This window comes from Rattus rattus, chromosome 8 (assembly GCF_011064425.1).
Source record: "Rattus rattus isolate New Zealand chromosome 8, Rrattus_CSIRO_v1, whole genome shotgun sequence".
Classification (NCBI taxonomy): domain Eukaryota; kingdom Metazoa; phylum Chordata; class Mammalia; order Rodentia; family Muridae; genus Rattus; species Rattus rattus.
The window spans coordinates 105,228,763-105,244,510 of NC_046161.1; the positions used below are offsets into that span (position 1 = coordinate 105,228,763).

Below are 15,748 nucleotides of genomic sequence, written 5' to 3' on the forward strand. Positions count from 1 at the left end.
CAACCATGGACCCATTTACAAGTCATAGGTGCCATTCAGACTAACCCTCTAAAACCCAACAGAGACCCTGTCTCCTTATGCCCTTCTCCACTATAAACACTACCAACACCGCTGAAGCCCTGCTTCCTTCCCCCACGGTCCTGACACTCAGACCCACTTTCCCTGCAGTGGGAAAATGTCATCCAGCCACTCCCCACACTTCCAGACACTGCTCCTTCCCTGGCTCTCCGCCAAGCCATTCACCCCATTGTGCTGTTGTTTCTGGTATGTCAGACTGCTTGAATGTTCAAATCAAATACTCAATTACTAGAGATGTCCCTAATTTTCTTCCTTTTTACCCAGGGATTCCTTGTATTCCACCCACCCCTTCCCAGCAGAGGGTCTGGAGGACAAGGACTGCCTGCAGTGTTCCTACACCGTCAGATCAGAACCTACCACATGCATCTACTGAACTAAGGCCTATTTCACCAAATATTACAAGTACCAAATACAAAATGAAATATTTTACAACACTAAGTTTAGGAATAATGCTGAGGGCACTCAACTGGAATCTCTAACACACGCCTGTTGGGTTGGAAAATGGCAAACATGCAAACCTTGATAAATGGGACATTTTTATAAGGCAGTGTACAGGGCAGGCAGACAAACACTGCGTCTCTGTGAATGCCGTCCCCATGAGCTGCAGGATATGTCACACAACAGACACTGGTCCCACTTCCAACCCAATGCCCGGCACTCACCTCGCTCTTCCCATTTTTGTTCCCGCTACCCTGTGAAATCATCTTTTCTAGGACGGCAAGAAGATGCAGCGCTTTCTCAGCTTGGTGGGTTAATATATACAAGTCTACGAGCAGAAAGCACACTGCTTGGGCAAATTTTTCTTCTGGCAAAACAAACACACAAATAGAAAAAGTTACAATCCAAGGGTGAGCATACATCTCTGCTTACCCTCAAACAGAACACAGCTCTGCAAAATGAAGCACATCTCCCTCAAGCAAAAGATGCCACTAAAGCCATGACTGGAAACAGCAGCTATCCCAGCACTGCCATTGTTCACTGGGTCTCCGGGCCTCTTCACGGGAGTGTTCTTTGCACCGTCTTTATAAAGTTCCCAGGGAGTGGGAAGAAGCCTCACTTCCAGTACTTGTGCATACCATTTAACTCCCAGTCTTTATTTATTCTAGTGTGATACTAGAATGTATGTGTGTGGGTGCATATATGTAACAGTATGCATGGCGGGTCAGAGGCTTTGATTACTGAATCTGAAAGTCCCTAGTTACTCTCTATGCTCTTAGCAGTACTTCACGGCATGCAGCTACCTCATCATGTCTGTGTTGCTCTTTCTTCAATAAGAGTGACAAGGGTCACAATTTCCCTTTTAGCTCACTGTTTCACCCTCAAACTCCAGAGCCATGCCTGGCTCACAACATTGGTCTGTGCACTCAACAAATATATCAGGGTTACAATTCGAATACTCTGGAAGAAGTCCAACTATAAAGACGGCAGAAAGCTCAGTGTCTGTGGAGAGGAGAGAAGACAGCTAGAAAACAGCATTTTAGGGCGGCCGCTGTCCTACCCAGTCAGTAAGGACTTAGTTCAGCACAAAATGTACATCAGGAGAAAATCCTAATGTAAGCTCCGGTCTGGGGGACTGCACTGTGTCCGTGTGGCTCCTGCTGTAACGTGCACACTGACACTAACCATGAAGGGACAGCTGTTGGAGGAGTTTCGCATGCTGACGGGAGGCAACAGGAGACAACTGCCCTTTCCTCTCAATTTTGCTATGAACCCAAAACTGCTCAAAAGAAGACAAAAACCAAATAAAACCCAAGTAGTAAAAAGTAAAAAATTAGCTGCACATGATTGATGCCTTTCATCCCAGCACTGAGGAGAGGCAGAGAGATCTCTGAGAGTTCTAGGCCAGGCTGGTCCACATAACCAGACTACATAGTGAGATCCTGCCTCAGAAATAAAAGAGGCTAGAGGGGTGGCTCAATGGGTAAGGAAGCTTGCTGCTCTCCTGGGGACCCAAATTCGGTCCCCAACACCCACATCAGGCAGCTTGCAATTGCTGTAACTCTAGTTCTAGGGTACTGGATGCCTTTGCTTTCCAGGCATCTGTATGCATGTGCAAACACCCACAAAGAGACACACCCCCAACGCACATAAGTAAAAATATAAATAAACAAAAACTTTTAAATAGAAAAACTAAAACCATAATTTTCACAAAAATAAATTTGTCTAAATGAGTAATACAAAGTTTTATATTCTCTTAGCTGTAGTACAGGTTAACAGCATGCTGTGAACTAATGGAAAAATTCAGAAAAACACTGCCAATGCTCTCAAGCACACAGTGGGGTCCCATTCAACCTGTAGCTTCATGGAGGGACCCAGTCCCGTCACACAGTCCCTACCAGTGCCTCTCTCCTGGCCAGCCTACCAGTCACCAAGCCGTCAGGCCTGAAGAAACAGGCAGCAGCTCAACGGTTCCCGAGAGTCAGTTATCAACTGCTCACCCAGCTGTCAAATGCTCTTCCCAAGTGCCCCAGAGGCATCAGCACACTGCATCACCTGCTGTCCAGTGACCATCACAGACAGGTGCTCCTAAGTCGGGATGTCTCACTGATGATCTGATGTACTAGAAAGAGCAGGCTGCATGAGGGCTGGAGAGCAATGCCGCTCTCTAACCACGCGCCAGCCTGCTGCTGACCTGAGAACTCCTTCCCAATCCTCAGGCCTCACCTAGCGTCAGGATGCAGACACAAACAGAGAAAGGAAACACTACACTGTCCTCTACCATTCCAAACTGCTCTTTTTAAAATGTTTATTTTGTGTACATGCATGTTAGATGTGTATTCCTGGTGCAGAGATTCCGGTCTTCCATACACATGTACACACATGTAAAATGATGAAAAATCCTGTGTGTATATATGTGTATTTCTGGTGCATGCGGAGACCAGAACAGGGCATTGGATCCCTTGAAACTGAAGTTATAGACAGTAGTTGGCTGCTGTGTAGGGCTAGGAACCCAACCTAATCGTCTACAGGAGCAAGAACTCTAACCCACTGAGCCATGTGTCCAGCCCTCCTAATCTTCTTTCATGGAAACTAAGGTAAGAAAGGCTCCAGGACCCTAAGGGAGTATTCAACAGCAAAGAGGAGACAAGAATTCTTTCTACTACCAACAGTTCACTTTAGCCCTTCTCTCTTTGTCCCTTCCTTCCTTTTTGATAGGGTCTCAAGAAGTCCAGGCTGGCCTCGAACCTAGCATGTATCCGAGGATGACCCTGAACATCTGGTTGTCCTGCCTGAGTCCAGGAAGCTAGGATTACAGGCATATGACAGCATGTGAGATGTGACAGCATGTGAGGCACCTTTATAACTCAGGTGGGAAGGAGTGCTAAAAAGAAACTGGCCTTGGGTTGGGATTTAGCTCAGTGGTAGGCGCTTGCCTAGCAAGCGCAAGGCCCTAGGTTGGGTCCCCAGCTCCAAAAAAAAAAAAAAAAAAGGAAAAAAAAAAAAAAAAAAGAAACTGGCCTTCTCTAGCCTGAAATCAAATTTAGAAATGTTCCAAGAATTTTGTTGATTTTGGTTATTTTCTATGTGTGGACACAGATGTGCAGCTGAGTACGTGTGTACATGTGTGTGGAAGACAGGAATCTCTGCTGTTGTTCCTTAGTGACTGTTCCCTTTAGCTGTTCTGCCTACATGCATGTCTGTGTACTTCATGCATGCCAGATGCCTGAAGTGGCCAGAAGGCATCAGATCTTCTCAGAGTGACAGATGACTGTGAGCAACTACGTGGGTGCTGGGAATTGAACCCATGTATTAGAGCAGTCGATGCTCTTACCTGTTGAGCCACCTCTCCAGTCCCTAACTCTAGTTTTCAGAGACAGGCATCACACTAGCCTAGAGCTCATTAGGAAAGCAGAGCATCTGGCCAGCAATCTCAGCACAGCCACCTGTGTCCACCTCCCCAGCAGTGGGTTACAACCATGTGCCAGCAGCAAGCCCAGCTACTTCTTTTTCTGTTTTTGTTTTTGTTTTTTTATTTTGTTTTTAAATAAGATTTATTTATATAAGTACACTGTACCTGTCTTCAGACAGGTAAGTCAGAAAAGGACATCGGATCCCATTACAGATGGTTGTGAGCCACCATGTGGTTGCTGGGAATTATACTCAGCAGTGCTCTTTAGCCACTAAACCATCTCTCCAGCCCTTCATGTGGGTCCTAGGCACTGAACTCAAGCCCTCACATTTACAGGGAAAGCACTCTACATATTTCTCCCATTCTTTTTTCCCTTTCCATGCTGACATATATCTCTGATTTAGGTCATCTAGGTAGAAGCAATAGACAAATCTGCAAGAAAGAGGATGAAGAGATTTCTGGCTTGAGATAACATACCGAAAGGTTCTATGAACTGATAAAGTTTTTCACCAACAGCTATGGCCTCTGTGTGCTGCCGCAGATGATAGAGAATGACTGCTTGGTTATAATACAGCATGCTGTTCTCAACGTCGTCTAACCCATCCATCTCTTCCACAGCCGAGTGGACCTGCAAAACAGTCCAGGCAGAAGGTACTCTAACAGCAGCAAGGAAACAAACAGCAGTAATCAGAGTTCAGCTGGGTGTGTGACCCGCCCTGTAGTCTCAGCACCTACAGATGAAGCAGAACTGACATAGGTCAAGGTCAGCAGAGGCTACACAGCGAGTTCCAGGCCAGTCTTCTGAACAGCTATGAGTGCAGATGTATGCTCTCATGCCCAGCTCCAACACATCTTATTTTGATTTTTCTGCACTGCAATAGTGCCTTTGTCAGGCTAGTGGTATATGCCCTAATCCCACCACTAGGAGGCAGAGGCGGCTGTATCCTTGAGTCCCAGGCCAGCCTGCTCTACAGAGTGAGTTCAAGGACAGCAAGAGCAGCAGAGAAACCCTGTCTGGGAAAAAAAAAAACAAAAAACAAACAAACAAAATACAAAACAATGACAAAATATACCTTCAGGTTTTAGCTAGTACCCAATACTACACATCATTCCATCTGTTTCATATACATTAAAATTATGTTAAACATTTTAACATGTTTATATAAGTTTGGCTTACATAGCAAGTTCCAGGCCAGTCAAAGCTACACAGTGAGAATACAGATATTTATCTAATAGGTGAGAGAGATCATTCTTAACTATGTTGTCTAAGACAAGGGTATATTTAAGGGTCTAGTCCCTTAGAGAAAATAGTATGTTTTAATAAAATCCCAAGCAGCTGCATTGCAGCTGGCGATTAGAAGCCTTTAACAGAGTTTGTTTTTATTTCAGTGTATGAGGAGTGTTTGTCTGCATGTATGCATGTGCACCTCAAAGGCAAGGGGAGGGCATGGGGTGCCCGGGAGCTAGAGTTATAGATGGCTGTAAGCTGTCACCTGGGTGCTGGGAACCAGACCCGGGTCCTCTGGGACAGCAGCATCCAGTGCTTTTAACCACTAGGCATCTCGTCAGCCTCTACAATAAACTTTTATGGGCTTTGTTAGAGCTTATGAGAATCTACAACTGATAAGTCTCCTCCAATCATCATAGTAAAAAAAAAAACTATCTATCTACCTATCTTTAATGTATAATGTATATAGATGTCTGTGCACACGTGCCTGGTACCCACAGTGGGAAGAGGAGGGCAATGGATCTCCTAGAACTGGACTTGCAGATAGTTGTTGAGTTGCCATGTGGGTGCCGGGAATCAAACCTGGGTCCTCTATTTAAAAAAAAAAAAGGGGTTGGGGATTTAGCTCAGTGGTACAGCGCTTGCCTAGGAAGCGCAAGGCCCTAGGTTCGGTCCCCAGCTCCAAAAAAAAAAAAAAAAAAAAAAAAAAAAAAAAAAAGCAAGCAGTCAGCGCTCTTAACCACTAACCCATCTCTCCAGACACAAGACAATGACATTTAATTAAGATGACTACACTATTCCTGTGTGTACACAATGAAGAGGAGGATGGGTGTCAGTCACGTATGGAGCCCCGAGGACAGGCTTGTGTTGCCAGTGTGTCTGCCCTCTGAGCAATCTCACTGGCCCAACATGTTTACTCCCTTCCCCCGCCGACCTTTAGGTCTAATTACTTTACTTTAGTGTATGTTTTGCCTGGATGCATGTGTGTGTGGTAAGAATGCCTGTCAGATGGCTCTTCTTTCTCAAGGGCAGTAAGTGTTCTAACTTTAAATGCTAAGCCCTCTCCAGCCCATCTTCCCAATTTTTTTAAGCAAAATTTCTGAGACGGGTCTCATTGTATATAGCCCAGGGTAACCTCCAAAAAACACAGCAATCCTCCTGCCTTAGCTTATCCAGTGTTGGGATTACAGCCAGGTTTGTATGTATTTTACTATCATTATGTTTGTTTGAAAACAGGGTCTCACTATAAAGCTCTGGCTGTCCTGAGATTAACAGAACTCTACCTCCTGGGTGCCGGAGTAAAGAATGCCCCGGCCTGGATCACTGTTTGTGTTTTTGAGACAGGGTCTCATTATGTAGCTCTGGCTTGGTCTATAACTTGCTTTGTAAACCAGGCTGGCCTAGAACCTCTTTACATTTCACAGCGTGTTACTAATTGTGTACAACACATGTAACTAAAATTCTAGCCCTTTAATACCAACATTTCTTTGCCATCATAAAAATTAAAACACAGGCTGGGGAGATGGCTCAGAGGTTAAGAGCGTTGGCTGCTCTTTCAGAGGTCCTGAGTTTAATCCCCAGCAACCACGTAGTGGCTCATAACCATCTGTAACGAGATTTGGTGCCCTCTTCTGGCCTGCAGGCAAAATCTTAAAAAAATAAAAAATAAAAATTAAAAAAAAAAGCAGAAGAAAAATTAAAACAAAGTTGTCTAATGATGTTATTAGATTAATTCTAGGACTGGCATTTCCCCAAATCATGCAGTGATTTAGTACACATGGATTTAACAACCTTAGTGTTGGATGGTAGGGAATCCAAAAGCTTCACAGAATACAGTGGTTCATAATCAGATCCCAATCACCCATATGGTGAGCCTGACATAGCAGGCGAATTCACAGGGAAGACAAGACCCTGGCTGACCTGATCAAGATAACTCTTCATTAACTATTCAGCCACTATCTTTATATTAAGAAGTGTCTTAAGATAAAGAGAATTTCCATTTCTAAAGACAGGCAACTGTTTCTGCAGTATTACTCAGTTTATCTAAGATTCTTGCTGTGTTCCTGTGTGTGAACCCCTGTGTTGGCTAGAGCAGCACCAGCACCCTTCTCTGTCGCCTTCCAGCTCTTCCTGGAGACAGGGCTTCTCACTGGCCTTGGGCTTGCTAAATAGGCTGCTGGTCAATGCCTCTAGCGTTGGGATTAAAATAACAATTAAACCTATGCAAAAATAACAGCAACTAAGGGTTCAGAGAAGTAGAAATTCCGTCATCAGTATTAGGCAAGAAGTCACACTTATTTCCTTAACTATTTGTATTTCACAAGTTAACACAACAAACTTTACAGTTAAATTCATTTGTCACCTGATTCTTCAGCTGGTTAAGTGTTTGTCTCAAATTATCTGTTGTTGTTTGATTATTTTTAAAAAATTCAGCTACTGCTGTATTCAGAATAATTTTGTAATCATCTTTGTTTATATCTTGCAGACAGGCAAGGTGTTGCAGACAGGCATCATAATTTCCAGACTAAAAAGAAACAAAAGACAAACAAAACCACACATATATACACAAAATTCCATATCAGCTTTAAGAACAATGCAGCTTTTCCAAATACGTTTCCCTCATCTTTCCTCGTGTTTTAAAGCAGGAGTCCCCTTAGCATTCTAAGTGAAAGCCCTCTGTAGAGCAATCGGCGTGTCAGTGAACGGGTTTCATTACTTTCTACATCTTCAGGTAAGAGCTGTCACACACACCGGACATGAGAGATAATGTGCACACACTGCTGGCAGGGTATGGAGGGCAGAGGCTAGCCAAGAACAGGAAAGAATTATTCCAAAGGCCAGCTCTAGTAAATATACTTTGAATGCACGTCAAACGCTTCTAATGCATATTTCAAATGTATGTGCATGCACAGCATAGGGCTTTTCATATTGTTTAATGTCAGAAAGATTGTAATTCTGACAACAAATATTTGGTGTTTCACTTTAAAGTACAGTCAAGACAAACTCTGAACAGAGTAGGAAAATGGAAAGACTGACCCACACATTTACAAATTTAAATTTAAAAGACTCAAACAACGTTGGAGTTAGAACATGTTTGTGAAAACAAAAATTTGGGGATTGTCTAAAGTACTTTTAATCTTTTTACCATATTTACATCAAATTAAACCTAATTCTCCTTAAAATTCCTGAGTTATGATGGAATAAAATTTGTAAAATTCAAATTTGTTTTGAAGAGAGTCCTACTGGCCAGTCCTGATTTGAGCAGGTGAAGAGAGAAGCCGCTTCTTACTGTGAAGGCCTGGAAAGCACTGGTGGACAGCTCCTTCTCCTGGTCAGTGACCCCAGATGACTGGCCTGCCCCTTCATGTTTCTCTGCTCCCTGATCTGCAAACACACAAAGTTTCTTTAGGAATGGCAGTGGGGACCGGAGTGGTTCAGCAAGAGAAAATATTCTGGCATGTATGCAAACCTGACAACTGAGTTTGATCCCAAATCTTACAGGGTGGAGAGAACCGACCTCACGAGTTATCATCTGACCTCCACATGAGTTCCACAGCTCATATGTCTGCCCGCACACAAGAAATGAAGCTGTACAATGAGTTTGTTCTTCTCCATCTGTTTTGGTTTTTCGGGGGTGGGTGGGGGTGGAAGCAGGAAGCAGGTTTAGAGACAAGTGTTTCATATAGTCTAGGATAGCCTCAAACTCAGTATCTCACTGATCTTCCTTCCTTCCCTCTACCTCTCAAGTGCTGGGACTATAGGCATGTGCCCCTGCACACTTTGTGTGTGTGTGTGTGTGTGTGTGTGTGTGTGTGTGTGTGTGTGTGTGTGTGTTCTGGGGACCTAGGACCTTGAGCGCTTGCTCTGTTTACCAGACTTGAGGGCATAGCCTGTGCCCTAACAAAATTTGGCCACCTATCCCTTCTAAGTAATTAATATAGCCAAACTAACAGTAAAAAGCAGAAAGGGGATGTATTCAATGTGGCCCCATTCTTCAGGGTCCTGAGGTTAGGATGAGGTTACACACACACACACACACACACACACACACACACACACACACACTGCCACCCCATGCATGCTTCCTGTGAAGCTATTTCAAGGTGAATGAAGGCCAACCTCCTAATCCATGAAATAAATGTGAGTTAAGACATTTAGTGAGTTGGGACTGTAGTGACCCAGTGGAAAAGCTCTTACCTACCACATACAAAGTCTTGGGTTCAATTCCCAGCAACACCAAAAATGAATAAGCGAACAGGACATAACTCAATTGGCAAAATGCTTGCCTAGCACCCATGAGACCCTCACTTCAGTCTGCAGCCTTGCATAAACCAAGTACAGGGGTGCCTAGCATTCCAGAAGTATGAAGACTCAGTAGTTCAAAGTCATCTTCAGTTAGCAAACTCAAGACCAAACTAAGACAGAAGACTCTTAACTCAAAATATTGTTAGTTCAGAAAGCTGACACAGCAAGATTGTTGGAAATTCAGGAGTTCAAGACCAGCCCAAGGAAGACAGTGAGACCTTGTTTAAAAATGAAGTGTTTAATTTGACAATAGATTTAAATCCCAGCTACAGAGTGACTTGTAAAACGTTCCATACTTAATACCAAACCAACCCATGGTAAGGTAGTAGGGATGTTGGCTGAGTGCTAGAGGTGCTTGCCTGGCAGTTTGAGCCTTGGGTTTGAGTCCCGGAACCACATGGAGTGGTGGTGGGGGAATAACTAGGGGTGGAACTGTAAAAATATGTACAGAGACAGACAAGACAAACACATACATACATACATACATACATACATACATACACACACACACACACACACATACATCTGAATATGCATGGAATCAAGGATCTACTCCCAACTTTAAATAATCACCTCTGGGATGGAGGCTTTTACTCCACCTCACACTTCTCTTTAAATTCTCTCCACTACTAGGGAGATGGCTGAGCGGCTGAATCACACTATCCTTTTAACTCCAGTTCCAGGGCACACAACAACCTCTTCTGAACTCTGACGGCACCAGGCATGCAAAACACTCTCACACATGAAATAAAATAAAAACTTAAAAAACTTAAGTACATAAATTATTATTACTTTGGTGTGCCTTTCTACTTTTTGAGGCAGGATCTCATATAGCCTAGGATGCCCCTGAATCCTCTCCATACAGCCATAGCCAGCTCTGACTGCTGACTCTCCTACCTCTGTCTCTCAAGTTCTGAAAAGAACAGCACAGTAAATGACATTCTTTTTTTTTTGTGGGGAGGGCCAGGCAAGCACTCTACCACTGAGCTAAATCCCCAACTCCTCTAGAGGACATTCTTTAGTGAGCCCCCCGGCCCTAAACAGCAGTGACTTTAGTGAAGAACTCTGTTAACTCTGGCACTGGGGAGGTAGAGAAAGGAGGACTGAGTCTGAGACCGTCCTGAGTTATACAATGAGAGCCTATCTCAAACACACACACACACACACACACACACACACACACACACACACACACACACACACACACACACGTACGCGCGTGCCAGAGTCCCAGCCTCCCAAGTGCTGGGCTTACAGGATGAGCCACAGTGCCCATCTAGAACACTGAAGATTTTAAGTATCTATTTTCCACTAAAAATCAAATTCATGTGGACACAGTTGTCATCATCCCTAGAAAACAGAAAAAGCCTCAAAATCCTCCAGGAAACTGGTCAACTTCAAGGTAAGGTGACCAGCTCTGAAACTCATTTCTATGTGTATTTGAGAAATGAGTAGCATAAACACTCATTTACATACACATCAGTCAAACCATAATTTACTACATCTTTTACTTTAGGATAAAATTACTTCAATGAGATTACTTTTTAAAAAAACCTTACTGTGCACTGCAGAGTTGTAACTGGGTTTTCAAACGGTTCAAAGGCAAATGCTATTTGTAGCTATAGACTCCTTACCAGACAGTGTCTGCATGTAATCCCACAGTGTGTCTTTGCTTGTCCAAAAGTAGTCTCCATTGCCAATGGAGAGCGGGTGCGACCGCTCCTCCAGAAGCTTCGCTTTCCTTCTGCCCTGGCCTAGTGAGCAAGGCTGATGAAGGCGAACGGGGCTCTTGGATGCACAAACCTTGACGCTCTTTAAACTGAAAGACTTCATTTCTAAGGACAACAACAACAACACAACACACACACTCACACTCACACACACACACACACTCACTCTCGCCCCTACCTATAGGTTTCAACTACATAGAAAAGAAACGTAACACCTCTTCCAAACTGAAAGTCAGTTAACTGAAAGCACAGACATATTCCAACACAGAATGTTGACACTTCAAAGCTGATTGGAGGATGACTACAAACTGTACTGTGCAAACGCAGTCCCGAGGACAGGCATGGAAAGGCTGAAAACACTGCTGAAGGGGTAAGACAGACAGACACAAACTAGCAAATCCTCCCTTCAAAGGAGAGAGGGAGAACACAAAGGGGTTATATCTACTATTCCAGTCCCACAAACCATGTTCCTTTACTTCCAGACAAGAGGAGTTAGAGAAAAATGGGAGAACATGAGTTCCAGAGCCTGGAGCAAAGCATTATCTATTCTCAGGGAAGCTGAGCGCAGTGGCACGCAGAGGCTGGACACCGAGTTTAAGGCCGTCTTTGAATACTCATGAACACATGGCAAGCTCGACCTCCACTCTGCTCTCTCTTTGCAAAGTTTCTTTGTGTTTGGTTGAGGCAAGGCCTCAGTCTGTCTCCCAGAAAGACCTAGAAATCACTACATTTCCCAGGCCGACCTTGTGGCCCATTCTTCTGCCTCAAATTCCCAAGTGCTGGGATTGCAGGCGTGGGTCACCACAGTCTGCTAACTTCTATTTGATCACCAGATCTCTCTCTCACACACAAGCACTCCTGCCGCCAGTCAGGTATCACAGCCATGGGGTCTCACCAGAGGCTGAAATGCTGGCATTTGATCGTGGGCATTTAGTATCCATCAATGAAGTCAATTGGGCATGATAACATACATCTGTAATCCCAGCACCTCAAGAGGCTGAGGCAGGAAGATAGGAGTCTAAGGCTGGCTTAGGATCTACTGGCTCATCAACTGCCATGAAGCCACACAAGGAAATCTGTTCCTCCATATTAGATGCCCTTAACCAACTGCAAGGAGAAAGCAGGAGGAAGATATACATACATACACACACACGCACACGCACACACACACACACACGCATACACACGCACGTGCACGCGCACGCCTCCTTTCTCCTCCCTATGTGTTACTTTCAAAAACTGCTTCTAGAGGCTGTGTGGCCCTGGCTGAGGCTCCATTAAAAAACCTCGCACAGGAAGTGACTGCCACAGCTTCTCAGAGCTGGTGGTGGATCAATAGCAGGGACAGAACACACTGTGTCTCCCCTTGTTGCTATCTCTCCTTCATTTCCCAGACCCTGGCACTTTCCAAATAAACTTAACATGTCTCTTCTGTCTCTTTAACATCACCGCAAAGAGACACAGACTGGCGCTTACTATTTACTTGAGTGTGTATGTCAGACACAGCTTGGAAAAGGCAGGTTTTTCCTCTACCACATGGGTCCTGGGGATGGGACTCCGGGTGTCAGGCTTGAAAGAAAACACCTTTACCCACTGAACTATCTCACAGGCCCTTAGCAGACATTTAAAGGCCAGGTGGTGGTGGTGGTGGTGGTGGTGGTGGTGTTTCCAGCTGCCTTCCAGCACATTCCTTTGATCCCAGCCCTCTGAGGTGAATGCAGAAGCAGGTGGATTTCTTGTGTTTGAGGCTACCTGGTCTACAGAGGGAGTTTCTTTAACAGCCAGGGCTTCAAAGAGAAACCTTGTCTTGAAAAACAGCAAACAAACAAACAAAACAACAACAAAAACCTAAACTCACCACTACCACCAACAGCAAAAATTGCAAAAGACTGGGCATGGTGGTGCATGCCTTTAAAATTCCAGCCCTTGGGAGGCAAAGGCAGATGGGTTCCTGAGAATTTGAAGTTAGGCTGGTCTGAATAGAAAATCTTAAAGGCCAGCCAAAGCTATTAGAGAGACATTGTCTCAAAAAGTATAAAAACAAACCAACCACCACCGAGCCACAGCTGATGTCACCTGAGCCTTCAATAGCTCTAGGAGAAAGACACTGTCAGCATGCTAACTGTACACGAAGGGACACTGAGGCTCAAAAAGGCTTCTCAGCCACCAAGCCCGACGACCCAAGTTCAGTTCTTGGAAGGAGAGAATTGGTAGGAGAGTACTGACTCCCACAGGTAGTCTCTGACCTCCAGACGTGTATTAAGGATTGCGTTCTGATAGACAGACAGGCAGACAATGTACAATAAGAAAATTAACAAGCAGCTGCTGGAGGAGAGATGTCTCAGGGGTGGAGGATTACGGCTCCTACAGAGGACCCAATTTGGAAAGCTCGTAAACCATATTAAAGAGTAAGGGCTCAGCGGCTAACCAGTGAGACAATCCTGGAAAGTCTACAGAGAGGAAAGCAACACACACGATGACTATTTAGAAAAAAGATGAAGAGCAGTGAGAGACCGGGAGATGGCCTGATGGGTAAACATGCTCAGTCTTACCCCGAGTCTAGATCGTCAGAGCCCAGACACAGTGGCATTCCCAGTGAGAGGGACAGGCAGTGAAGACAATCGAAGCCCCTGGAGACTCCCAGGGCAGCTAGCACAGAGTATTAATTTCTTCAAAGAAATAAAGCAGACTTTCCAGGTAATGAGTGGGCTAGAAATTTATAATTCCCCAAGGGGAAAAATTCCCGAGGGGGCACCACAGAAAACCCTAGAGATTAAGAACTTAATCTTGGAGCTGGAAAGAAGATGGCTTAGCCATTAACAGCACTTGCTGCTCTTGCAGAGGACAAAAGTGGGTCCCCAGCACCCACAGGTGGTGGCCCACAACTGTGTAACTCCAGCTCCTGTAGACACAACGTCCTCTTCGGGTCTCTGCAGGCACCTGTACTCACACACATAATTAAGATTTTTTTAAAAAAGAAGTTAATCTTGAGTAGCTAGAGAAAAATCAAATGGCGAACAAGGTTAAGTGACAGCAAGCAGAAGTCACACTGAAACGTCACGTCTATTTAAACGGTTTTCAGAAGGATTCCACAGGACACGCTGAACAGAGGGAACTTTCAGTGGCTGAGCCTGGGGACCTTACGGCAACCGTGTAAGCTCGGGAAGACCTTCCCCTGATGCCTCTGGGAAGCGGCGTGACAAATTTGAGCTTTCTGGGGCAGAATTATCTTGGAGAGCAAGGCAAGGATGGTCTGCAGTGGCATCGAGACGGGTCACAGTAGAAAACCCACAGGACTCACAGTAGGGACAACTGAGAAGAGTGAGGGGCAGAAATACACGAGCGAAGTCAAGTGGCCCTGGAGTCCCCCACGCGGGCCCTGCCATCTCCGCGCGCAGTGTGTCAGCCCCTGGGTCGCGGCGCGGGCGCCTCACCTGCAGGCTTGTCTGCAGCCATCTTCCCGCCTCGGCTCGAGTTCTTCCCTGCAGGTGGCGTGGCCCTGACTCCCGCCGCCGGGCTGGTGGCGGGTCCTGTAGGCGGGGGAAAACTCTTCAACTCAAGCCGGCTTCGGTCGCCTCTGGTTCGGTCCTGGGCGGGCCACGGGCTGAGGAAGTGACGAACTTACTGTTCGTCGTCTAGCAACAGCACCAACACATCCGCCAGTGGAGGGCTGTTTTCCCCGCCATCCACGGCTTCCGCCCTGTAGCGTCCAAGGAAGACAGTACTTCCGGGGCGGGGCCAGCTGGATGGCCAGCTGGGCGTGGGAATTAGGGCTGGCCGCGGCCCCGGAAGAGCGTCCTTGTGCAAAGCCGGAAGTGCATTAGTGCAAGTCCTGAGTGAAACACGGAAGGGGAAGGGCTTTTTGTTCCGCATTTCACCAAAATGACGGGTATCACACCTGATGTCTATACGCTAATCGCTTAATCTCACATGGCCTGTACTGTTTCACCGATTTTCCACAACAGTGAGGATGAGAGAGATGTTATTAGAGGCCACCCCCCCCATATAAAAGCCTTTTTTTTTTTTTTAAAAGTCTCAGAGCCATTTTGTTATTTGTAGCCAAGTTGGAAAATTCAGAGTTCCTGCATTATGCATCCGGTTTCTCTGGTTGCGAATCCTGCAACCGTTAACTTATGTAGGTCACATCTAAGACATCAGCTTGGTGCATCACTATTCCTAAGCACAATGGTTTAGATTCAGGTTCCAGAACTCTGCAAAAACAATACCCACTCTTAACCACCCAGGCATCTCCAGCCCATATCTTGACAGATTTTTGTTTGTTTGTTTAATTTTTTGATACAGAGTCTCACTATGTATCTTTGTCTGCAGTCTTTGGATAAAGCAAAGGTTCTGGTTTTGTTCAATGACCTCAGCGTTGGGTTCCAGAAGCACGTACTCCATCCTTCCTTTTCCTTCTAGGGAATAATCAGTATTTATAATAACAGAGGTTCAGATCATGGAGGGAAACAGACATCAGAGGCATTTGTGTTAGACTTTTTGCTTCTGTGATAAATACCCTGAAGGAGAATTTAAGTGAGGAAGAATAGATTTTTGCCT

The 15,748-nt window shown here is 45.2% G+C and overlaps 1 protein-coding gene across 6 annotated transcripts in view; it reads right to left on the bottom strand.

Annotated features, from left to right (window-relative positions):
- The window catches only part of Cnot10 (CCR4-NOT transcription complex subunit 10), a 49,506-nt gene extending 34,623 nt beyond the window's left edge, over nt 1–14,883 (bottom strand). For 3 of the 6 annotated variants that reach the window (XM_032910998.1, XM_032910997.1, XM_032910996.1), the window contains exons 1-5: nt 14,626–14,883; nt 8,446–8,540; nt 7,519–7,680; nt 4,406–4,556; nt 741–883 (exon numbers count right to left, since the gene is read on the bottom strand). In XM_032910998.1, the coding sequence (XP_032766889.1) occupies nt 741–883; nt 4,406–4,556; nt 7,519–7,680; nt 8,446–8,540; nt 14,626–14,647 (573 nt within the window). In that variant the 5' untranslated portion in view covers nt 14,648–14,883. Of the gene's footprint in view, nt 1–740; nt 884–4,405; nt 4,557–7,518; nt 7,681–8,445; nt 8,541–11,095; nt 11,319–14,625 lie in introns of those variants that run through there. The other 3 variants (XM_032911001.1, XM_032910999.1, XM_032911000.1) reach the window with 3 other exon arrangements.
- Between the last annotated feature and the right edge of the window lie 865 nt (nt 14,884–15,748).